This window comes from Phalacrocorax carbo, chromosome 2, assembly GCF_963921805.1.
Source record: "Phalacrocorax carbo chromosome 2, bPhaCar2.1, whole genome shotgun sequence".
In the NCBI taxonomy this organism is placed as follows: domain Eukaryota; kingdom Metazoa; phylum Chordata; class Aves; order Suliformes; family Phalacrocoracidae; genus Phalacrocorax; species Phalacrocorax carbo.
In genome coordinates this window covers 81,619,183-81,639,485 of record NC_087514.1, presented here as the reverse complement: position 1 = coordinate 81,639,485, position 20,303 = coordinate 81,619,183, and the positions used below count along the sequence as shown (strand labels likewise).

At 37.1% G+C, this 20,303-nt stretch overlaps 1 protein-coding gene across 1 annotated transcript in view; it reads left to right on the top strand.

Moving 5' to 3' along the window:
• DNAH5 (dynein axonemal heavy chain 5) overlaps nucleotides 1-20,303 on the top strand; it is a 158,219-nt gene that overhangs the window by 86,963 nt on the left and 50,953 nt on the right. The window contains exons 38-48 of the mRNA XM_064443395.1: nucleotides 102-296; nucleotides 984-1,118; nucleotides 1,921-2,028; nucleotides 6,021-6,174; nucleotides 7,799-7,945; nucleotides 9,683-9,924; nucleotides 15,290-15,466; nucleotides 15,941-16,145; nucleotides 16,638-16,780; nucleotides 17,535-17,669; nucleotides 19,295-19,417. Coding sequence (XP_064299465.1) covers nucleotides 102-296; nucleotides 984-1,118; nucleotides 1,921-2,028; nucleotides 6,021-6,174; nucleotides 7,799-7,945; nucleotides 9,683-9,924; nucleotides 15,290-15,466; nucleotides 15,941-16,145; nucleotides 16,638-16,780; nucleotides 17,535-17,669; nucleotides 19,295-19,417 — 1,764 coding nt within the window. The remainder of the gene's footprint in view (nucleotides 1-101; nucleotides 297-983; nucleotides 1,119-1,920; nucleotides 2,029-6,020; nucleotides 6,175-7,798; nucleotides 7,946-9,682; nucleotides 9,925-15,289; nucleotides 15,467-15,940; nucleotides 16,146-16,637; nucleotides 16,781-17,534; nucleotides 17,670-19,294; nucleotides 19,418-20,303) is intronic.

The following is a 20,303-nucleotide window of genomic DNA, read 5'->3' as shown; positions in this document are numbered from 1 at the left end:
AGCCAAAATGCTATTTTTGTCTAACCAGATTACATGTTCCTTTGCTGATTCTTCTGTTTGTGCAAGGTGCAGTCCACTTCAAAACCTGTTCTTCTTTCCAGAATCCAGGATATGCTGGAAGGCAAGAACTTCCTGAAAACCTGAAGATCAACTTCCGTTCAGTGGCTATGATGGTTCCTGATCGTCAAATCATAATTCGTGTCAAACTGGCTAGTTGTGGTTTCATTGCTAATGTTGTATTGGCAAGGAAGTTCTTTACACTGTACAAGCTGTGTGAAGAACAACTGTCAAAGCAGGTAATTATTTTCATATGAGGAAAAATGATCTTAGGGAAAAACTATGTATGATGTCACAAGTCATTAGTATCTGTGTGAAAAAAATGGAAGAGTTCATGTTCACTAATGCTTACACCTCATGTAAGCTAAATGACAATTGCAGTTTAGTAGTGCAACCCTCTGCTGTCCTGGAGGAGTAACTCCTGCTACAGGTTACCTATACAAGAATGGGACTATCATTCAGAAAACTGCTTATTATTGAGATTTAACTTTAATGAATGGTGATGATTAAAGCACATAAAGAGCGTATATATTAGTTGGTCTTACAGAGTGGATTGAGAGGCATTTGGTTTGTGCTGCTTGTGCTTTCGATGTTTCTCAAATAAAGTCAGTTTCCAAAGTCCACAGAGAATTCAGAATAATACTGCTAGTTTATTTCTTAATAGTCCTTGGGAACCTTATCTTGGTTCAAAGATTAGTTTTGATTACATCTCTTTTTTCTGTCACAATTTAGTTTAGTAGATGGTAGCAGAGGTGGGGAATGAAGTCGCCCATAGTCATACAGCCAAAGACTAGTTGTTGGATGTTAGGACTAATTTGTGCTACATGTACCACTTCTAATACATATCCATATCTTAAATGATAAATAAGAATTGTTTCATCCCTGTTAACGGGGGGAAATTTTCCCAAACTTTGCATATCTTTTAGGTGCATTATGATTTTGGCTTGCGGAATATATTGTCAGTGCTGCGTACATTAGGAGCAGCAAAAAGAGCAAATCCCACAGATACTGAATCTACCATTGTCATGCGTGTGCTGCGGGACATGAACCTGTCTAAACTGGTAAGTTCTGAGGGCCTGGTGAATTATTTAAACTGCACTTTGGAGCTATGTGTTTTATTTTGAAATACAAGTTAAATTTGTTAAGGTAATCACTAGAAGATTGGATGCGGCTTTTACACTGAAGCTAGCTTGGAAATGTTCCATTCTCTGGATAGTCTTGGGTTCTGGTTTTGGCTAGGATAGGATTGATTTTCTTCATGGTACATTGTATAGGGCTGGGGAGGGAATTAGCTAGGGGCTGTGTGGTGCCTGGCTGACTACCTGGATTAAACTACACCACCTTGAATTGTTCAGAATATTTTTACACATTTCTCCTGCTATCTATAGAAGTGTGACAAAATAGAAGTCTATGTAGTAACCTCTTTAGAACCTTTGGCCTAAAGTATTTAGTCACTCTTTTGAAATAATGTTATTTGTAGTGACGAGTACCATCTCCTCTGTCTTAAATAGCTCTCAGAACCTGTTCTGTTGCTGTGATACTTCATGTCCTTTATTATCTTTTTTATACCTTAGACAAGTAATTTACTATTCATATAAATGTTATTGCTAAAATCTACTTTAATAAATTCAGTCTCTATGTTAGTGGTTTTTTTTCAATAAATTCGATTATTGGAACCATCACATGATCTACATCTGCTGTGTACTGCTAGAGTGTTTAGCACCTAGAGGGTTACTATAGATGGTTCCTTATATTTTCAAGTATTTTGTTAACTCCCTGAGGCTTAGGGATTGCTTTTTTTAAGATGTTAGAATAAATAAAATAGGTGTTAATCTGTGGGTTTCCCCCCCTGATTTTCACTAGATTGATGAAGACGAACCCTTGTTCCTGAGTCTAATTGAAGATCTGTTTCCAGACATCCAGCTTGATAAAGTAGGCTATCCTGAACTGGAAGCCGCCATTGACAAACAGGTAATGTTTCTCTTGATCTGTGCTGCTGTGGTGTAACTATCACGATGTGAAACTTAAAAAAATTATTGGTGTTGAATCTACCCAGCTGGTAATAATATGTTTTACTATTTAGAGGGAGAGTAAGATTTTCCATAAATCTTTACGATCGACATATTATTATTAACCTTATTCTTAATGGTGTCACTGAATTGTGATTGTGGTGTCCTGCAGTTTTCTTGAGTCATTTGTGGTGACCAGTTTGAAAAATGCATGTATATACGCTTGCCTTATGTGACCCAGGATTTAATATTTGTATGAAGACTAACAATCAGAACATGAGCTTGAGACAAGATTTACCTAAAATGATATTTCCTCTATTTCATCTCCCATTAGATCTTCTGGGGTATTTCAACAGGGCCAACTTAAGAACATCAATGGGATATAGAAGGTTTATGAAGTATGCACACTAAAATGAGCATCTCTATTAAACTTTCCTCCAGAATATAAGTAATTCCTCAGATAATTATCTAATAGGTAAACAGAGAAAAATACTCAAAAAACCTGTCCAAAAACCCCACCATGAAAAAATTGAAAATCAAAAGTGCATTTTAGGAGAATTTGAGTACATGACTTTCATTTACTTATATTTAATATGATTAGATACAAGTAAGGAGGTCTACTTTGGGCTTTCCTAACAAGGAAGAGTTGAATCATCAGCTAATGTTTATAAAACTGTTTCGCTTTCTGTAGTTTACACAGCTGGCTTTAAAAAATGACTCAGAAATTCAGCTTTTATTAGGAGAAAGTATAAAGGACTTGAATGCTTTAAATTGTCATTTCCTAATAAATTAAAAAGAGGTTTTAATGGTTTCATGGTTTTCATAGCTCTACTGTTGCTGATCTGTGAAGCTGGACATAGGAAGTGTCAACCCTTTTAACAACAAACAATTATCACTTGCTTGTAAGTAGGGTGTAATGTCAGCCCATACTGAAGCAGTGTTGGAAACACAAAGAGCTTTAGGCACTGTGATTGTCTTATGTAAACCAAAATTTATCCAAAGTTTGGGTCTGGGAATCTTAAGGTACTTTTTTAGTGTTATCAGTGTTTGGAAATTTTGTTACCTTATTTTGGCATATTTTTCCTCATATTGCTAAAACTTAAAATCTGGAGAAGCCGGAAGTGGTAGGCCCTCTTGTTTGTCTTGGAAGCAAATCGAGATTTTATTGAATGCAACTTTGCTGTGTTTTCAGAGCTATAATGACTCAGTACAATGAAAACAGGTAGGTTAGGACAGAATCCACGTCAAGAGGAATATTTTTGTTGGGGAAGGGAGACAGGAATTACTGGGAAAACGTCATAATGAAGAAATAGTTGTTACTTGAATTAAAGTGTTTTTCTGTGTTTATATGTTGTGGCAGGTTGACCCCAGGTGGTAGCTAAGCTAACACCCAGTCGCTTGCTCGCTTTCCCCCAGCAGGTTGGGGGAGAGATTTGGAAGGGGAAAAGAGAGGAAAAAAGTCTCATGGGTCTAGATTGAGACAGTTTAATAAATGTTGAAAAAAACCCCCAAACAATCGATGCAGAAGCGATCACTCACCACTGTCAGGCTGATGCCCGTCCAGTCTCTGAGCAATGGCTACTTCTGACAAGTTTCCCCCCAGTTTTATTGCTGAGCATGAGGTTATATGGTATGGAATATCCCTTTGGTCGGTCAGAGTCAGGTGTCCCAGCTGTGTTCCCTCACAGCCTCTTGGCCATTCCAAGCCTACTTGCTGATGGGGCAGTGTGAGAAACAGTTCAGCAACAGCCAAAACACTGGTGTATTATCAACACTGATTACAAATCTAAAACATGGCACCATATGGGTTACTATGAAGAAAATTATCTCCATCCCAACCAGACCCAGTACGTATGTACAACGGTTAACAGAGGATCTTTTGAGAACAAACCAAGTCTTCTTGTAAACATACTTCTTTTACAGTAAGGGAAATATCTAGTCGACTAAACCTACTGTCATGGTTTAAACCCAGTCAGCAACCAAGCACCACGCAGCCACTCACTCACACCCCCCTGGTGGGATGGGGGAGAGAATCGGAAGAGTAAAAGTGAGGAAACTCGTGGGTTGAGATAAAGACAGTTTAATAGGTGAAGCAAAAGCTGCGCGTGGAAGCAAAGTAAAACAAGGAATTCATTCACTCCTTCCCATGGGCAGGCAGGTGTTCGGCTGTCTCCAGGAAAGCAGGGCTCCATCAAGCGTAATGGAATGGTTACTTGGAAAACGCCATAACTCCAACATCCCCCCCCTTCCTCCTTCTTCCCCCAGCTTTATATACTGAGCATGATGTCATATGGTATGGAATATCCCTTTGGTCAGTTGGGGCCAGCTGTCCCAGCTGTGTCCCCTCCCACTTTCTTGTGCACCCAGCAGAGCCTGGGGAGCTGAAAAAGTTCTTGACCAGTGTAAGCACTACTTAGCAACAACTAAAACATCTCTGTATTATCACCGCTGTTCCCGGCACAAACCCAAAACATAGTCCCATGCTAGCTATTACAAAGAAATTTAACTCTATCCCGGCTGAAACCAGGACACAAGATTATTACAGAATCCATGAGTGTTAGAAATTGTGAAGAAAATATAATGCTCCACTGATGACGTTGGAGTAGGGAGAAGGAATAGCTAACATGACCATCTTGTTTTATGGGGAGGAAGAAATCAGCTCAAATCCAGTCCGCTGGTGCGTCATTAGATGTTGGATATATTACTGTATATATGTGGACTCTGGAAACAAGTCAGAAGGCTATATTCCATATTGGAAAGAAAGGCAGCTTGAACTGGTTTGTATCAACTATGAGAGCTGTTAAGATCGGAATGATAACAGGATTTTATTGAGCATCCATGAAAATGGTGCATCTGATGGTCTCGTGCTTTGCAAACTCCATTGCTTCAACAGTGGTGTTCTTCATGGCGATGACGAGTTGGTGGCAGTGTATACTTCATGGTTGCTGTTGATGAATTCATCTCGTGTTGCCTTCTGTTCTTGGCTTCCTTGCAGAATGAGATAAATAAGTTGAACTGACATGAGCTTTGATAAGCGAGTAATATAGCAAATGGTAGTGCCAGTTCCATGGTTCTAAATGACTGCATGACAGTAATTGTAAAAGCAGAGTTTTATCTTTTCAGTAAAAGTTAGTCCTCTTTTTACTGAAGGTGTTTTCTGAGATTTTTTTTTGTGGAACATAATTTAAAAACAGAAATGATATTTGGAGTAAAATATAATTGTTATTTTGAAAGCTTCACTTTTTTAACATGATCTTGAGTTTTTAGAATTATTTTTGACTGTCAAAAACATATAGTGTGCTATGAATCCTTAAGGAATAGTTCTAGCTTTTCTCTATTGGCTAAAAACTTTCTTGTTCATTTTCACCTGAGTCACTTTCACTAGAAACAGCAATACCATTATAGTGAGATAACTTCTTTAAGCTTGGAACTAGTAAGAAGTAGTAAACAATCATATGATATTTAATTCTAAAACATCATGTCTTTTCTTAGAAGGATGATATTAAGAAGTTACTCAAATGTCTCTCTGTACACTGAGAAATATTTAAAATGTTTGACAGAAAAACTTGTGGCTATTGTAAGCATTTAGAGATACAAGTCATCATCATCATAAAAAGGCAACTGTTCTGAGGCAAGTGAAAATGCTGTGTGGCTATGAAAGACATTGCTAGCAAGGGTGTTTCTAAAATTCTTAGCTTTACCTTAAAATGATGTTTTAACCCTAAGAAGAAAAAAAATTTTGGTTTATCTTCTTTGATTTTTCTGAATACATATTTGAATACCAAATATCCCTTCTTTTTCCAGAATTTTTTTTATGTACAAAAAACCTTTACAAAGAGTGCAGTCTTCTGCTGAAGATAGGTTTGTTTTTTTTTTTTTTTTTGTTTTTTTAAAGCATCAAAATATTTTGTGCACTAATATAGTAGTAATTTGGATTTCTGTCTCTATCTATAGGTGGAGGAAGCTGGACTTGTTTGTCATCCTCCTTGGAAACTGAAAGTTATCCAACTTTTTGAAACCCAACAAGTAAGGCATGGATTGATGACCCTAGGACCTAGTGGTGCAGGAAAAACTGTTTGCATCCACACTTTGATGAAAGCCATGACAGGTATATGAGTATTTATATCGTAAACTGTTATTAAACTGTTATATTGTAAACTTTAAAACACATTGTTTCTTCATAGAATGCTTCAGTTACTTCACTGTGCGAATAAATTATTGGAAGAATCAGTTTGTGTGTTGTGATACTAATTATTGTGGTAGTATCTTTTCAAAGCCTAAAAATGACACTCAAAGTCATATAATACAGTGTGTATCCTATTTTCCATATTACGATATTTAAATCAGAAGTTCTTATTCTAGAAACATTGCAAGAGGAGTACTGTCTGGGTAGGCAGCTTGGACAAGCATCTCCCAGGTTTGGCTGAGGTAATGTTGAAACCTTCCCCTAATCATAAATACTTAGTTTTTCTGGAACGCAACTCAGGAGGCAGGGTCTTTATCTGCAGTATAAAATAACTACTTCTATCATTTGTTGCTCCTAGGAGATGGTTCCTAGTTTAGGTGGTGACAAAGTGTTCAAGGGTATTCATTTTGTGTCCTGTCTGGACAATTGAGGAGTGTGTGGTTTTGTCCTCTGTATTTCTAAACAAAACTATTAGTGGAAGAACTTCTGTTTGATCTTATTAAACTAAAACTTCATAGCTGGGGGAGAAAAAAATGTGTTACCCCATTTGATAGGCTTCAGTAGGCTGCTTATACAATTTCCCAGAAGTGGATAGTTTCTGTAGAAAGTGGTTCAGCCTGTCTCTTATCATGCAGCACCTTTGTGTGCTTAAGAAAAACTGTAAGGTCTACATTGCAGTGTAAATGACTGTTCCATTTAGGAAAAAGCAGAAGGAAGAGATAGTTGCTTTACACTATTTTCCTATATTTCTATGGCACTGAGATGTGAGCTACAACCAAGATAAAGCCACTGCAACACTTTTTTCAAGCTCATTTTCTGGCATAACGTCAGGAAACGTAAAACTGTGATTTGCCAGGCTTCTGTCTTACATGTTAGTGAACTCTGATTGTAATTAAGATTTTAAGATAAGCCATTTTTTAGCTCACTCTTTCAACATCTTTTTGCTGGCTCTTCATTAAGTTTTAATATTGGCTTTTCTAAAGATGTCTGTCATAGGAGATTTTAAGCTGTTGCTAAGGACGAAAATATAAAGTTTATAGGATCATGGTATGGCTAGATACAATTTAGCTGCCTAAGAGACTTCACAGGAATATGCCAATATCATATACTTCATCTATTCTAAGGTGTGTGCAAGTGCACAGTGGGGAAAAACAAAAAACTATCAATCATGTGGAGCATCTGTCCGAATTTTAGTCATTGGGTTTTAAAAAGGTACATAGAGCCCTATTGTTTGATAAGCCTTCAAAATATTAAACTAAACAATGAATAAATTTCATCTTTCTGCTCTTTTGTTCCCGTTGAATCTGTGAAATGTGAATTGTACTTTCAAAAGTTTCAGAACTTTGTTCTACTTCAAATTTTGATGGCTCCAGTTAACAAATATTGATATATAGGAAGAGGTAAGTTTTCCAAGTAAATACCACAACTTCTTATAATGTTGGATGCGTATTAAACCATACATTTGAGTGTATTGATTTTGAATTTGTCAAAGTTCTCTGACTGTTGAAAAGAAATACCAAAACTAACTGATGATCTGTCTTCATAGATTGTGGACATCCACATCGTGAAATGAGAATGAATCCTAAAGCTATAACTGCTCCACAAATGTTCGGTCGTCTCGATGTGGCAACAAATGATTGGACAGATGGAATATTTTCAACACTCTGGAGAAAAACTTTAAAAGCCAAGAAAGGTATAATGGAAAACAATTTTCTCCAAAACAAAACAAGCTGCAGGGCATCTCTCTAAAGCACATTAGCAGACTTGTTTTGGTTTTTTTTAGCTTGCATGGAAGCATTTGGAATATTGCTGCAAGAACTTCTGTCAATTGTATAGTCTCTGTTCTAAACACTTTGTGTTAAAACTGTGTGGTGTAGCAAATACTGTTTCACTGCATTTGCTTATCCCTCTCTCTCAAAAGATAGGCCCTTATATCTAAGAAAAGTGGAAGGAAGAGTCAGTTCCCCAAATGCTGGTATACGATAAAAAATTCTGGTGCTGTCAGGGTTTCTACCTGGCCTCCAGCTGCGTAGAAGGGTGTGAATCTCCTTTATGTCATACCTGATAGCCCTGCATGTACCATAGTCCATCTCAAATGGCACTAGATAATTCTATTTAGGCAACCAATTCCTGCCTGAAAACATGCTGGCATATATATACTTAGACTGCTATATTAACTAAAGGAGAGGTCTTGGTGGTGTGATGTTACATGGATTCTTCCTTGTTTTGTCTGAATATTATTATGTGACCCTATCATTATGGCCTTAAGGAAGAAAGAAAAAGAGATACTCCTAACATTTGTTGCACTGTCAATTTTAATGCAAAAATTCTTAGTGTTTAAGGATACAAACAGAAAACACTTTTGGGTTTAGTTTTTTTGGTTTTGTTTCAAATATAGATGTGTAGCACCCTTGAGAACGTAGCATAGCATCAACTGGTGATTTTTCTGTTTTTTTCCTCAACATGAAATACAAATTAGCACACTCACATGGCTTTCTCAGGTTCACTGTTTGCAACCCTTCTGTAACGTGTCTTCATGAAGTGAACTCCAGACCATCTCATGCCTGAGATGTGTACGCTGTAGATTTGTGTCAGAGGTGAGAGTGTTACTTGTCCAGAACCTTGTGGTTCATACCTAACAATGCACCAAGCAACCTAGGCCTGGGTACTAAGGACTCACTCTGAAGGCAGATGAGAGTGGGACCATCTCTGACTGAATCCACAGCAGAGCTGGCTAATCCCTTAGGGATAGGGAGCCAGAAGCCAAGGGAGAATCCCTTTCCAGCCAGGGCCTCTTGCTCAATTCCCAGGTGAGGTGAGCAGGACAGACCCAGTCCCTCCTAGGAAACAGAGAGCAGGCTTTAAGATACACTTCTGTTACTAGATGGAAAGAGCTGGAAGAACTACAAAGGGAGCTGGGTCAAGTTTACAAGCAGGAGGACAAACAAGAATCTTCCGCTCTTGGACCTCTTTTGCTTATGAAAGTGCGCATGCTATTTGAGAAAGTGTTTTTTCAAATGTTCCTTTCATTTAATCTCACTACATTTACACAAACTTTTTGAAAACCAGTGGTGGTTTTAAATAGATCTGTATTTTCTGCCTTTATGTTTTATGTAAGTTGAAATAAACCTAATTTATTACTGCGTTGAAGACTGAATCCATAAAACTGTTTCAGACTGTTACAAACATGACTTGTGCTGATGACACTTTATATACTGAGCAATGGATTGTTATTATCAGTAGGTGATGAAATGAAGTACTTAATTGAAATTGAGTGATGGAAATTGTGATTGTTTTAAATGCTGAGATTCTAGCTGTGTGTGTGAATTCAGAATTAGTTCAAAAGTTGTTTGCAGAGAGAAGAAACTGATCCTTGAAAGAAACTAGAACTTCCTCCGTAGGCATTTTTATCTGTTATTTTGGATTGTAGGTGACCACATCTGGATAGTTCTTGATGGTCCTGTTGATGCTATTTGGATTGAGAACCTTAATTCTGTCCTGGATGATAACAGAACTCTAACGCTAGCAAATGGAGACCGGATACCTATGGCACCAAATTGCAAAATAGTCTTTGAACCTCATAGTATTGATAATGCTTCTCCAGCAACAGTATCAAGGAATGGGATGGTATTCATGAGCTCATCAGTTCTCACTTGGAGCCCTATCCTTGAGGTACAGTAGCTAAGTGTTTATGTATTGAAAGTTTTACTGGTCACTTATTCAGCATTTCACTGTTGTTACTATAGCACCTAATTTTGTGACTTCTGCTATGAAATAGCTTTTACACTGTATAAACTTACAGGTCAGTATTTAATATAGCAATGTTTCTGGTAGTTCATGCAAGAGTGAATAATGTATTATTTTCAGGATCATAGTCAACATATTACACTTTTAAAAACATTGATATTTCACTTTGGGACAAATTTGTAATTCAAGGTATTTTATACAATTGAAGAACAACTTAGCTGTCAAAATACAACTACCTGGCAGCTCTTAGTACAGCCTAAGACCAAGGAAGAAGAAAGAGTAAACAGGCTGATTCAGGAATCTAGAAATCCTCAAGAACATACGAGTTCACTTGATATTTCTTAAAATTAATTGCAGTTGGGATTTAGAACCAGTAATAAAGTCCAGTGCAGCATCAAAGTATGTAAATTTTAATTGATGTTCTTAACTCGTTAAGTTGTCTGTTAACATTTCTAGAAGCAAAATGTGTGAAGAGCCAAGCAGTGGTTACTCACTCTGGCATGGAATGAATGATTTACTAAAAACAGAATGTGTTATAGGTGTGTTTTGGAGGGAAGAACAGCATACAAGATATAAAAATTCAAAGTGATTTATACAGTGAGTTTTTTTTCTTGTATATGTTATCTTCCATCTTCCAAAAACCAGAAAAAATAAATCCTTATCTTGGCTGAATGCTGGTAAGGATATAGTGATGATACTCTTAGAGACTTGAGCATATTATGGGTTTTTTTAGTATAGCAAATATTTCGGTAAAGACGAAATATGAGAGTTCCCAAGAATCTACCTAATGTGCCGTAGTAATATCTTTCAGCAAAATTTTCAGTATTTAACTCCAGGTTTCTTCCCTTTTAAGAAAAAAATGGAGACAATAGCAGTAAAAAAAAGTTGGTGTCTGATTTTTTTTTTAAATTCTTAAGCTCTATATCAACTTAGAAATTTATTGGTGAAGTAGGCTCCTCAGGATTAACACTTTCTAAAAAATTAAATGAAAAGAAATATTTATTTCTTTTATCTTTATTTTTTTCTTGTCTAGTCGGTCTTATTGAGAATATTTTGTTGACGTTATTGTCTTCAGTGAAACATGGACTGTCTCATGAGTATCAAAAATTAAAACTCTTCCTTGTGGCTAAGATACTGATTCCTGTGATCGTAGAGAAAAGTACTATATTACTTTCTCCTGAAAATCAAGTAAATATACCTTTCTTGTGTATAGTCCCAAATTAATGTTCCTTTATGTGGCCTTTAAAGTTTAGTTTTAAGCTAGGAATAATTTAGTCTTCCTGTTCATGAAATTAGAACATCATCCAGGCCCTTGTAATGGATTTACCCCACTGTTTGCAGACTCAAAAGAAAAAACTTCATGTTACTGAGAAGTGACGGACTGAATTTTACTGTCCTCCTTTCTAGAAAGTATCACATTAACAAGATTTTAAAAATAATTTTTAAAAAGAATGTTTCTCAGTCTCATTCACTCATTTAATTTTCCAAATCAAATAGTACCTGTGGAAAATACAGCTAATGCTCATGTAGACAGTGTTGCTTAACTAGCCAGATGAACATACAGTTGGCTTGTCATGCCTGTAAGTCTTACATAGCTTGCTTCTTTATAACCAGATTACTCGTCCATAAATCTGATTTGTCTGGCAATGGGCAAAAAGTTGACATGTGTCATGGTTTAACCCCAGCTGGCAACTGAGCACCACGCAGCTGCTCACTCACTCCCCGCCTGTGGGATGGGGGGGAGAATCAGTAGAGTAAAAGTGAGAAAACTCCTGGGTTGAGACAAAGACAGTTCAAGAGGGAAAGCAAAAGCAACGCGTGCAAGCAAAGCAAAAGAAGGAATTTGTTCATTCCATCACACATAACAGTTACTTGGGAGGATAAACACCATAACTTCGAATGTCCCCCCTTCCTTCGTCCCCCAGCTTTATATGCTAAGCATGACGTCATATGGTGTGGGATATCCCTCTGGTCAGTTGGGGTCAGCTGTCCCAGCTGTGTCCCCTCCCAGCTTCTTGTGCACCCCCAGCCTGCTCGCTGGTGGGGTGGGGTGAGGAGCAGAAAAGGCCTTGACTCTGTGTAAGCACTGCTCAGCAGTAACTAAAGCATCCCTGTGTTATCAACACCGTTTCCAGCACAAATCCAACACATAGCCCCCTACTAGCTACTGTGAAGAAAATTAACTCTCTCCCAGCCAAAACCAGCATGAGGCATGGTCGTGGCACTGCCTAGAACTACTGTCTTAGTGTATTAGAGGTTTTGGCAGAGATGGGAATCAAGACAGGCAGTACGCTGTTGTCCAAGCCCTGATTGGCAGGCAGTGCCTGGTGCTTCTTCCTGGGGCTGGAGACACTGGAGCTCCCCTTGGGAAGTGTACCCTGGGCATGGAGTTATCAAGTAGAGGAGCTGTGGGAAGGGGTGAGAAGACTTGTGTGTCTTCAGGGAACATAAATAGATTAGCAGGATCTTTGCAGACGTACTGCAAACTCAGGATCCCTAGTCCTGTAATGTAAAGGAGAGTGAGTGAGGGACTGCATTCAAAGCTTTGGTGAACAGAAACTCCCACGATGAGGAAGGCTGTAAAGTTGTGATTACTGGCAACAGAAGTGAGGTTTCTTTTCCGCCTGAAATGGCAGGTCAGGTACAATGCCCTGAGAATAGGTGAGCAGCACAAGATCCACTAAGGAAGACATCAGATCTCAGCTTAGCCTTAACCAATTACGAGGAAAAGGAGTGTGATTGTTATCAGAGACTCCCTCCTGTGTTGGAAGCACCCATGTGCTTTGTCTTGTTGCCTGTGGAGGTTTGCTGCTTGTGAGGAACTAAGGGTTGCTGTAGAGGGTTGTTACCGTATTTCTCTAGTAGTGCCTTTCCCTTTTAGAATAATATTAAATTATATGGAGCTGGTTTTTCAATCACAACCATTTAGCAACTCTGCTAAATCCAGAATCATCCAGAATAAGGCGAGAACCATCACGAATTCATTTGATAGGTTTCTTTGCCAAGTCCATAATGTTTACATATTATTAGAAAAAAAAGTGTTTAATAAGTTCCCTAAAAATTTGGCTGTTATTGAAGTTTCACCAAGGCAAATACATGCAGTAAGCACAAGCGCCTTATGTATATTACTGCAATGCTTTACTTCTTAAAAAAAAAAACAAACTAATACTGATACTTGGGAAACTGTAAGTGTAAATTGTGCATATAGGACAGTGGCTCCCATGAGATTCCTTTCTGAACTTCTAGCACTGCATAGGGCCTACTGATGTTAGGTTCTCACTGCTCTGCCTCCTTGCATTGGTTAATTTACAGACACCATCTTCTTGAATGTTTCAGTTTAAAACGAGCTTATGGATTCATCTGCAAAGACAGAAAAACCAAAGAAAAGCATTTTATTTTGCCTTATTGGTCATTATTTACCTTCTCACTTTAAAGTGATATGCAGGCTAAATTTAGTTGTGTTGAAGTAAGTGTTGCATAATTTCACTTAAACCATGACTTTATGCTTTTAATTTATTTTGGTGGTAGCAACAGCCAAAAGGAAACCAAGAACATGTTTGGTTTGACAATCATTTCAGCCATGATAAAACCCTTCCAACCTCCCTTCCTCTCCCCCCTCAAAAAATTGGCTATAAAATTGCTACCTCTAGTTATTTATCATTTGAGCCAATAGCATTTATAAGGTTTTTTGTTCAGTTTGGTTTTAGTTTGAATAATTGTCTTGATGGCTTTTTCAGTACATCTGCCTTTAAATCTATTTTGTAGTGCGATATACTACATATTCCAGCAGATCACGGTATATGTTAATCTGGCATTGTTCACTAGAGGATTTCCTTTTGTAATAGAAATGGATTTTTCTTTCTTTAGTTCCTAATTCTCAGATGCTGAATGAAACACAGTATTTATTGATATTTCTGAAGAACTTTGAAAAATAATTAAAACCAAATATGAATAGTGTAGGAAGTTGTTGTATATATTTACATTTCCCACCCTTACCATTTATAAACAACTAAATTACAGAAGCCTATTGGGATGCAATATCATGGCATAAGCAATTTCCAGATTCAGAGAAATAAACCTCAAACTTTTCATATTGCTGTTTTTGTCCAACGTGCTTCTTAAGCAGCTGTTTTACCCCTAATATTTTCTGAACAGCTGGTGAAGTTCCAGATATCTATTTTAAGTAGTTCTGCCATTTAATCTTTAGTACTTTGATTTCCATCTGTTTCTAGGAAGCTTTTTCATATATCTACCTATTTGTAATCGGTCTCTGAGTTTATTTACTTTGGGCAGTAAAAGAGTTGCAAAAGATTATGAAGATAGAAGTGTAGAAAAGAATCACACGGGCATAAAATAGTTGAAGTTGGAAGGGACCTCTGGAGATCATGTAGTTGAATGTACCTCACTCAAAGCAAGGTCAGCTAGAGTAGGTTGCTCAGGACTATGTCCTGTTGAGTTTTCAGATGGAGGCTCCAGAAGTTCACAGAGAAGCCTGTTTCAGTGCTTGACCACCCTCACAACAAAAAGTTTTTTCTTATGTTTAAATGGAATTTACTTGATTTCAATCTGTGCCAAATTTTAGTTTGAATTTTGGGGAAGAATCTGCAAGTGTTTTTGCTGATAAGTGTATTTTATGTAGGAAATAAATTCATGGGAAGTAAATGAGAAGCATTCTGCCACACAAATGAGAGAAAACTTCTGGGTGACTCAAAGAAACAGGTTACTACTTTGAGCTAAAGGCATCAAAGAACAAATCCTGTTCTATGATCTTGAGAAACAGGTAGTTTTAATTAGGTTTTGTTTATCCAGTATTACAGACACTGAGATAAACAATAAAAACACTACACATACCAGGAGACATCCCTTCCTGAATCTTAACTTATTTTCTGCAACTGCCAGATGTTTCTGGAATACCCTGTATCACTGCTAGAAACTAGTGTTGTGCAGAAAAAAATCAAACTTGTGTTCAGACATATGACATGCTTTCTTTGCAGAGTTTTTTTATATCTTAAGCAGCTAAAAAATATTTGAAAAGAATTATTTTTGTGCTGTTGAAAACTTTAAAGTGCTTTTTTTCTTCAGTATCTGTGTTTAACATCCAGTAGGAATTATGCGTACTTGGGTAAAGTTTGACCTTCTGCTAGCTAAACCCTGCCAGCAGACAGGGAATCTGAGCCACCCAAAAAGATATCAACTTTCTATGATCACCGGACCTTTTGAATTACTAGAGTTGAATTTATGGAGACTTGTGTTGGGAGCTAATTTATTTTCTCACCATGCTTTGTAACAGGGATTTTTGAAAAGGCGTTCCTTCCAAGAAGCTGAAATTCTACGTCAGCTGTATTCTTCGTCATTCCCAGACTTATACCGCTACAGCATTCAGTCTCTGCAATACAAGACTGAAATGTTGGAAGCCTTTGTGATTATGCAAAGCATTAATATGCTGCAGGGCCTTATCCCACCTAAGGTAAAATAGTGTGGATTTTTAAATATTTATTTAAACTAATGGAGATAATTTTCAGTCATGAGGTTATGTAGAGAGGATGATGACTTGGAATATAAATGAAGATGCAGATTAGTAAGGAATGCCACCTTTTTCTTCAGAAATTAATAGCTAGGATGTGCCCTCTTTTGCATTTGGATTTGAAGTTAAGCACTGGCACGTAGCATGCATCAGACAGCAGTTTTCCTTCAGTTTTTTTTGGGTGGATTGTTATCAGATTATAAACTAGAATTTAAACAGATCAAATGCATAATGGATGATTTAAAGTGATATTTACAGGGTGCTTTTCTGTGGCTTACTTGATATTGATTCAGTCTGTACATTGATGAAGATATCAGTACATTTAAACATGACTGAAGGCTTTAACCTGATGTTACTAATTATTATCAAGTAGAATATTTAGGCTATTGAAAATAAAAACCTAACTCAATCCTTCAGGAGCAAGGAGGGGAATTGACTCGAAAATACTTGGAAAGGCTGTACATCTTCTCTCTTATGTGGAGTGTAGGAGCATTACTAGAACTGGAAGACAGATGCAAAATGGAGCACTGGCTTCGACACCATACAACAATAAAACTTGATCTTCCCTGTATCCCAGAAGGCAGTGAAGATACCATGTTTGATTATTATGTGGCACCTGACGGTTAGTAACCCAGCTGGGTGGTATGGGGTAAAACTTCGAAGTAATTTTAAAATTGTGCTTCTTGTAGAGAATTAATTCAGATTTTTTTTTTGTAGCTTACCTTCTTTTGTATTCCTTAGCAAGTTTTGTTTTACAGCTATACTTTACTGGCGATGTTGTATAAAGCTTTTTCCCTGTTTCCTGTGAGAAATCAGAATGTGGATATATTGCTACAGAAAGCTGCATGGACTTTGTGCTGATCAATTTCAAGTGAACAAAAATAGACAGGTGTTGTCCTTGTCATAATTTATGTAGGAACAAGGAGTAAGCCTCTTAGATCCAACTTGAGAGGTTCTATGATTATATGATTCCTTAATTTTGGTCTGAATTTACAGAGAGTGGGATTACTGTGTGGGAGACAGAGGCACTGACAGATGAGTCAACTCAATGGAAAATAAAAGAAGTGCCAATGCTTATATTTCTGAAACATTATCTTCATTTCTTTCTTATTAGGTAAATGGATGCACTGGAATACACGTGTTGAAGAGTATGTATATCCCAGTAGCAGCACTCCAGAATATGGCTCCATCCTTGTGCCTAATGTTGACAATGTGAGAATGGATTTCCTTATTGAAACCATTGCAAAACAGGGCAAGGTACTTTTTCTATGTTTCACATCTAAATAGTGCTAACAGTACACATGATAATGTTTTTGAATTAGAAGTGAAATATTCTATTATTGAAAAGGAAGAATCAAATGGTGAATGCAGGAGCCTCATTCATGTAAATATGCTCGAACTCTTGAATACTCACTGCTTCCAGACTTTTTTGTCTTCCCCTCACCCATCCATCCTGAAATGGAAGTAACTGTAATTGCAGCTGAGATCACGTGAGAAGGGAAGCAATTTTTTCATGTAGCTGTTGGAGAGGGGGCAGCACACAGGGCAACAGAGTGCCAAACTGCTATGAACTCTGCCCACATGGGGCAATTACAGAGTTTAGGTACCTTTAGGTTATACAACCCATTCTTCACCAAAACTGTGTCAGATAAGCAGGATATGGTAAATAACAACTGGAATTGAAATTTTTCAGATACCAAGGCTCTAGGTGGTACATCCTTTTTCAAATAATCAACTCCTGTTATGAATAATCCATTCCTTAATTCCGTAGTTAGTTAAATAGTGCTGATGGACCTGACCATTAACTGCAAATATTTTTAACTTCTAAGACCTGCAAAAGTCTATGAGATGCTAACTAATATGCTTCCGCATGTCCCTTGCTGAGAGTTTGCTTTGCATAACTTTGCTAATTTCATTTCAGTTTAAAAGCTAAGTGGGATAGGATTGCTGAGGCTTTACCAGGACACCCAGCTCTTGTGTTTCATCTTATTCCAATGTTGTCTTTGTCTAGGCTGTCCTACTAATTGGTGAGCAAGGAACTGCAAAGACTGTTATCATCAAAGGTTTTATGTCAAAATATAACCCTGAAAGCCACATGGCTAAGAGTTTGAATTTTTCATCTGCAACTACCCCATTAATTTTCCAGGTATAGTAGTCATTCACTTTCTAATACAACATTACTGGATTCAGAGATTGTTCTGCGAATTTGCCAGGAGGATGCTTCTGAAAGAGGTTTATTTAATTGAAACAAAAAAAGAACATGCTTAAATGGACTAAGTGTCCTAACACACGGTTTAAGAGACTTCTGTAAAAACCATGTTCCCTTCAACTTCAGTAGTCACTGAGCTGTTCTTGGAATATTACAATACCATGCATATTATTTGCTTCATCGTGTTTAATGTTTTTGTGTCAAATGTATCAGTTCTCACTAATTGGGTGATGCTGTCAGTGACTTCCCTCAGGTTTTACTAAAAGCCATGTGTAAAATAAGTGCTACCCACAACAATCTGTCATAAAAAGTGTGCTGTCTGCAGTTTCAATTTCAGTAAATTAAATTACTCATTAAAAAAGTAACATGGGCAGTACAGCTGCTCTAAATACAACTATGAATACATAAATCCTGAACTGTACTGCCTGTCCAAATTTCTACTGAGCTACTTTGAATTATTTCAACTTTCTTTAACCTGCTGGCAATATATATGGGAAATAGTTTTAATTCAGTTTGGTGTGCCAAGCCAAAACACTGTCTGTGCTGTAATCAGAAGTGCTGTCTATAAGCTTAATGCATCATCTATCATCTGGCTCTGTAGCATAGTAGAAACTATTAATATGTTTAATATACAAGTATGTAGTTTTGGTTTTATTCTCCGTAGTATTTTTCCTTCTATTGATTGGGCTATAGAAACAAAGTAATGTTGGTACATCTATTTTTATAAATTAGATGTCAAGTTTAGTGATGACAGATGATAGTCTGATGATCAAGATGTCTGAAACAGACGTGCAAGTCAAACAGTCAATATCTGATAACAATCTAGACCAAAGCATTGTCTGCTATGACACACGTGCTTTTAAATTACTCTGACTTTCTAAAATTGTGGTCTGACTGATGTCAATTGAGTAAGAAGGCTTTCCAGGCTCCTGTACAGGAGCCTAGGCACAGGGTAAGAGCGCAGGTATTTAGATTTGCACTGAGGAATAACTAGGCATGGCTAAGTGAGCTTTCAATTGGTAGAGAATAAATAAAAACTGAACCTTAAGAATGGAGCAATGGAAAGATGACAGGAAGAAAAATAGTCTACTATTAAGTCTATAAGTCTACTATTAAGCAAAGTTATTTCATCAAGTCTATGTATGTGAATTTAATTATCACTGTATGCTTTTATGAAGTACATGTGATTCTTGAAGACCTTTCCAGCAGACATCAATCTTTCAAATCTGACAGATTATTAGTTTAATCTTTATTGCTAGTAACCATCAGTTTTGCTGACAAATGAGAAAACTGAAAGAAAAGTTTGAAATGGTTTCAAAAGTATGCAACTGTTAGGCATGGTTCTCTGTACTAGACACTTGTATCTGATACTAACCTAATGCGGCATAGCATGAGATTGCAGACGTTCTGGTTGAACTAGTGCAATTACCTCCAGCAAATGTGTTGTCTAAATCTTCCTTAGTACAATTCTGTGTAACAAAACCATCAAGATGTTGAAATGATTGAATCATGCATGAAAAGAAGGGCTCTTTGTAACTATGCTAATAATTGCTTTTTAACAGCGTACAATAGAGAGTTATGTGGACAAGCGCATGGGCACAACTTATGGTCCGCCTGCAGGCAAAAAGATGACAGTCTTCATTGATGATGTGAATATGCCCATAATAAATGAATGGGGAGATCAGGTTAGTTTGTAAAAGGGGAAAAATAAGGCTAAGTATATTTTCTTTTTTTTTTTCTTTGCTACATGTAAAACTGGATTCTCTTCTCCATTGGGCAGTAGGGTGTAAATGTAATATGTAGTGCTTAATTTTTAAACTGTCTTCTTAAAGAACCCATCTAGTTTTGTATTGTCATGAATTAAGTGAAAATAAATATACTGACTAGAAGAAGCAGTTTGAGTACTCCTTAAAACATGCCTGTATAATTTTAACAATGTTTTTTACCGACACTCATTTTTTAATTAAAAAAATGTCTAAACATTTAGTTAGAAAAAAACCTTTGGCACACAAATTGCCAAAGCATTGATAGCGAAATGGCGGTGTGGACAATAATTAAAATACTGTGAGTGCTGAGAGGTAAGAAGTGACTTCTCTGCTTTAGAAAAAAATGGAATTAATCGTTATGTACATGGGCAAGATGGTTCTGAAGTATATTGCATTGGAAAAGCAGAGTTTCTAGAGAAGTACAGTCGTACAATGTACTGTCTGTGGAATATTTTCAACTGATCAAACAGAAATCAGGGGATGCATTTATGGCTAAGGAAAGGAATCTTGCATTCTTTTGTATGGAAATAAGTACCGAATCACAGAATCACGCAGAATCCCAGGCTGGAAGGGACCTCAGGGATCATCTGGTCCAACCTTTCTAGGAAGAGCACTACGTTTGCAGCTTGAAAAACCATGTTTGTGATTGTTACACATGGAAATTTAATAGAAATATTTGGTAGCAGATGCAACATGTGAGGATGCATCAGCTTGGGCTTGATTATAACAAACTGGAAATTTTGTGTTAAAAGGGAGAAGAATTTCCAATAAAACAGTATTGAAAATCATGCAGCATTCAAGTGAG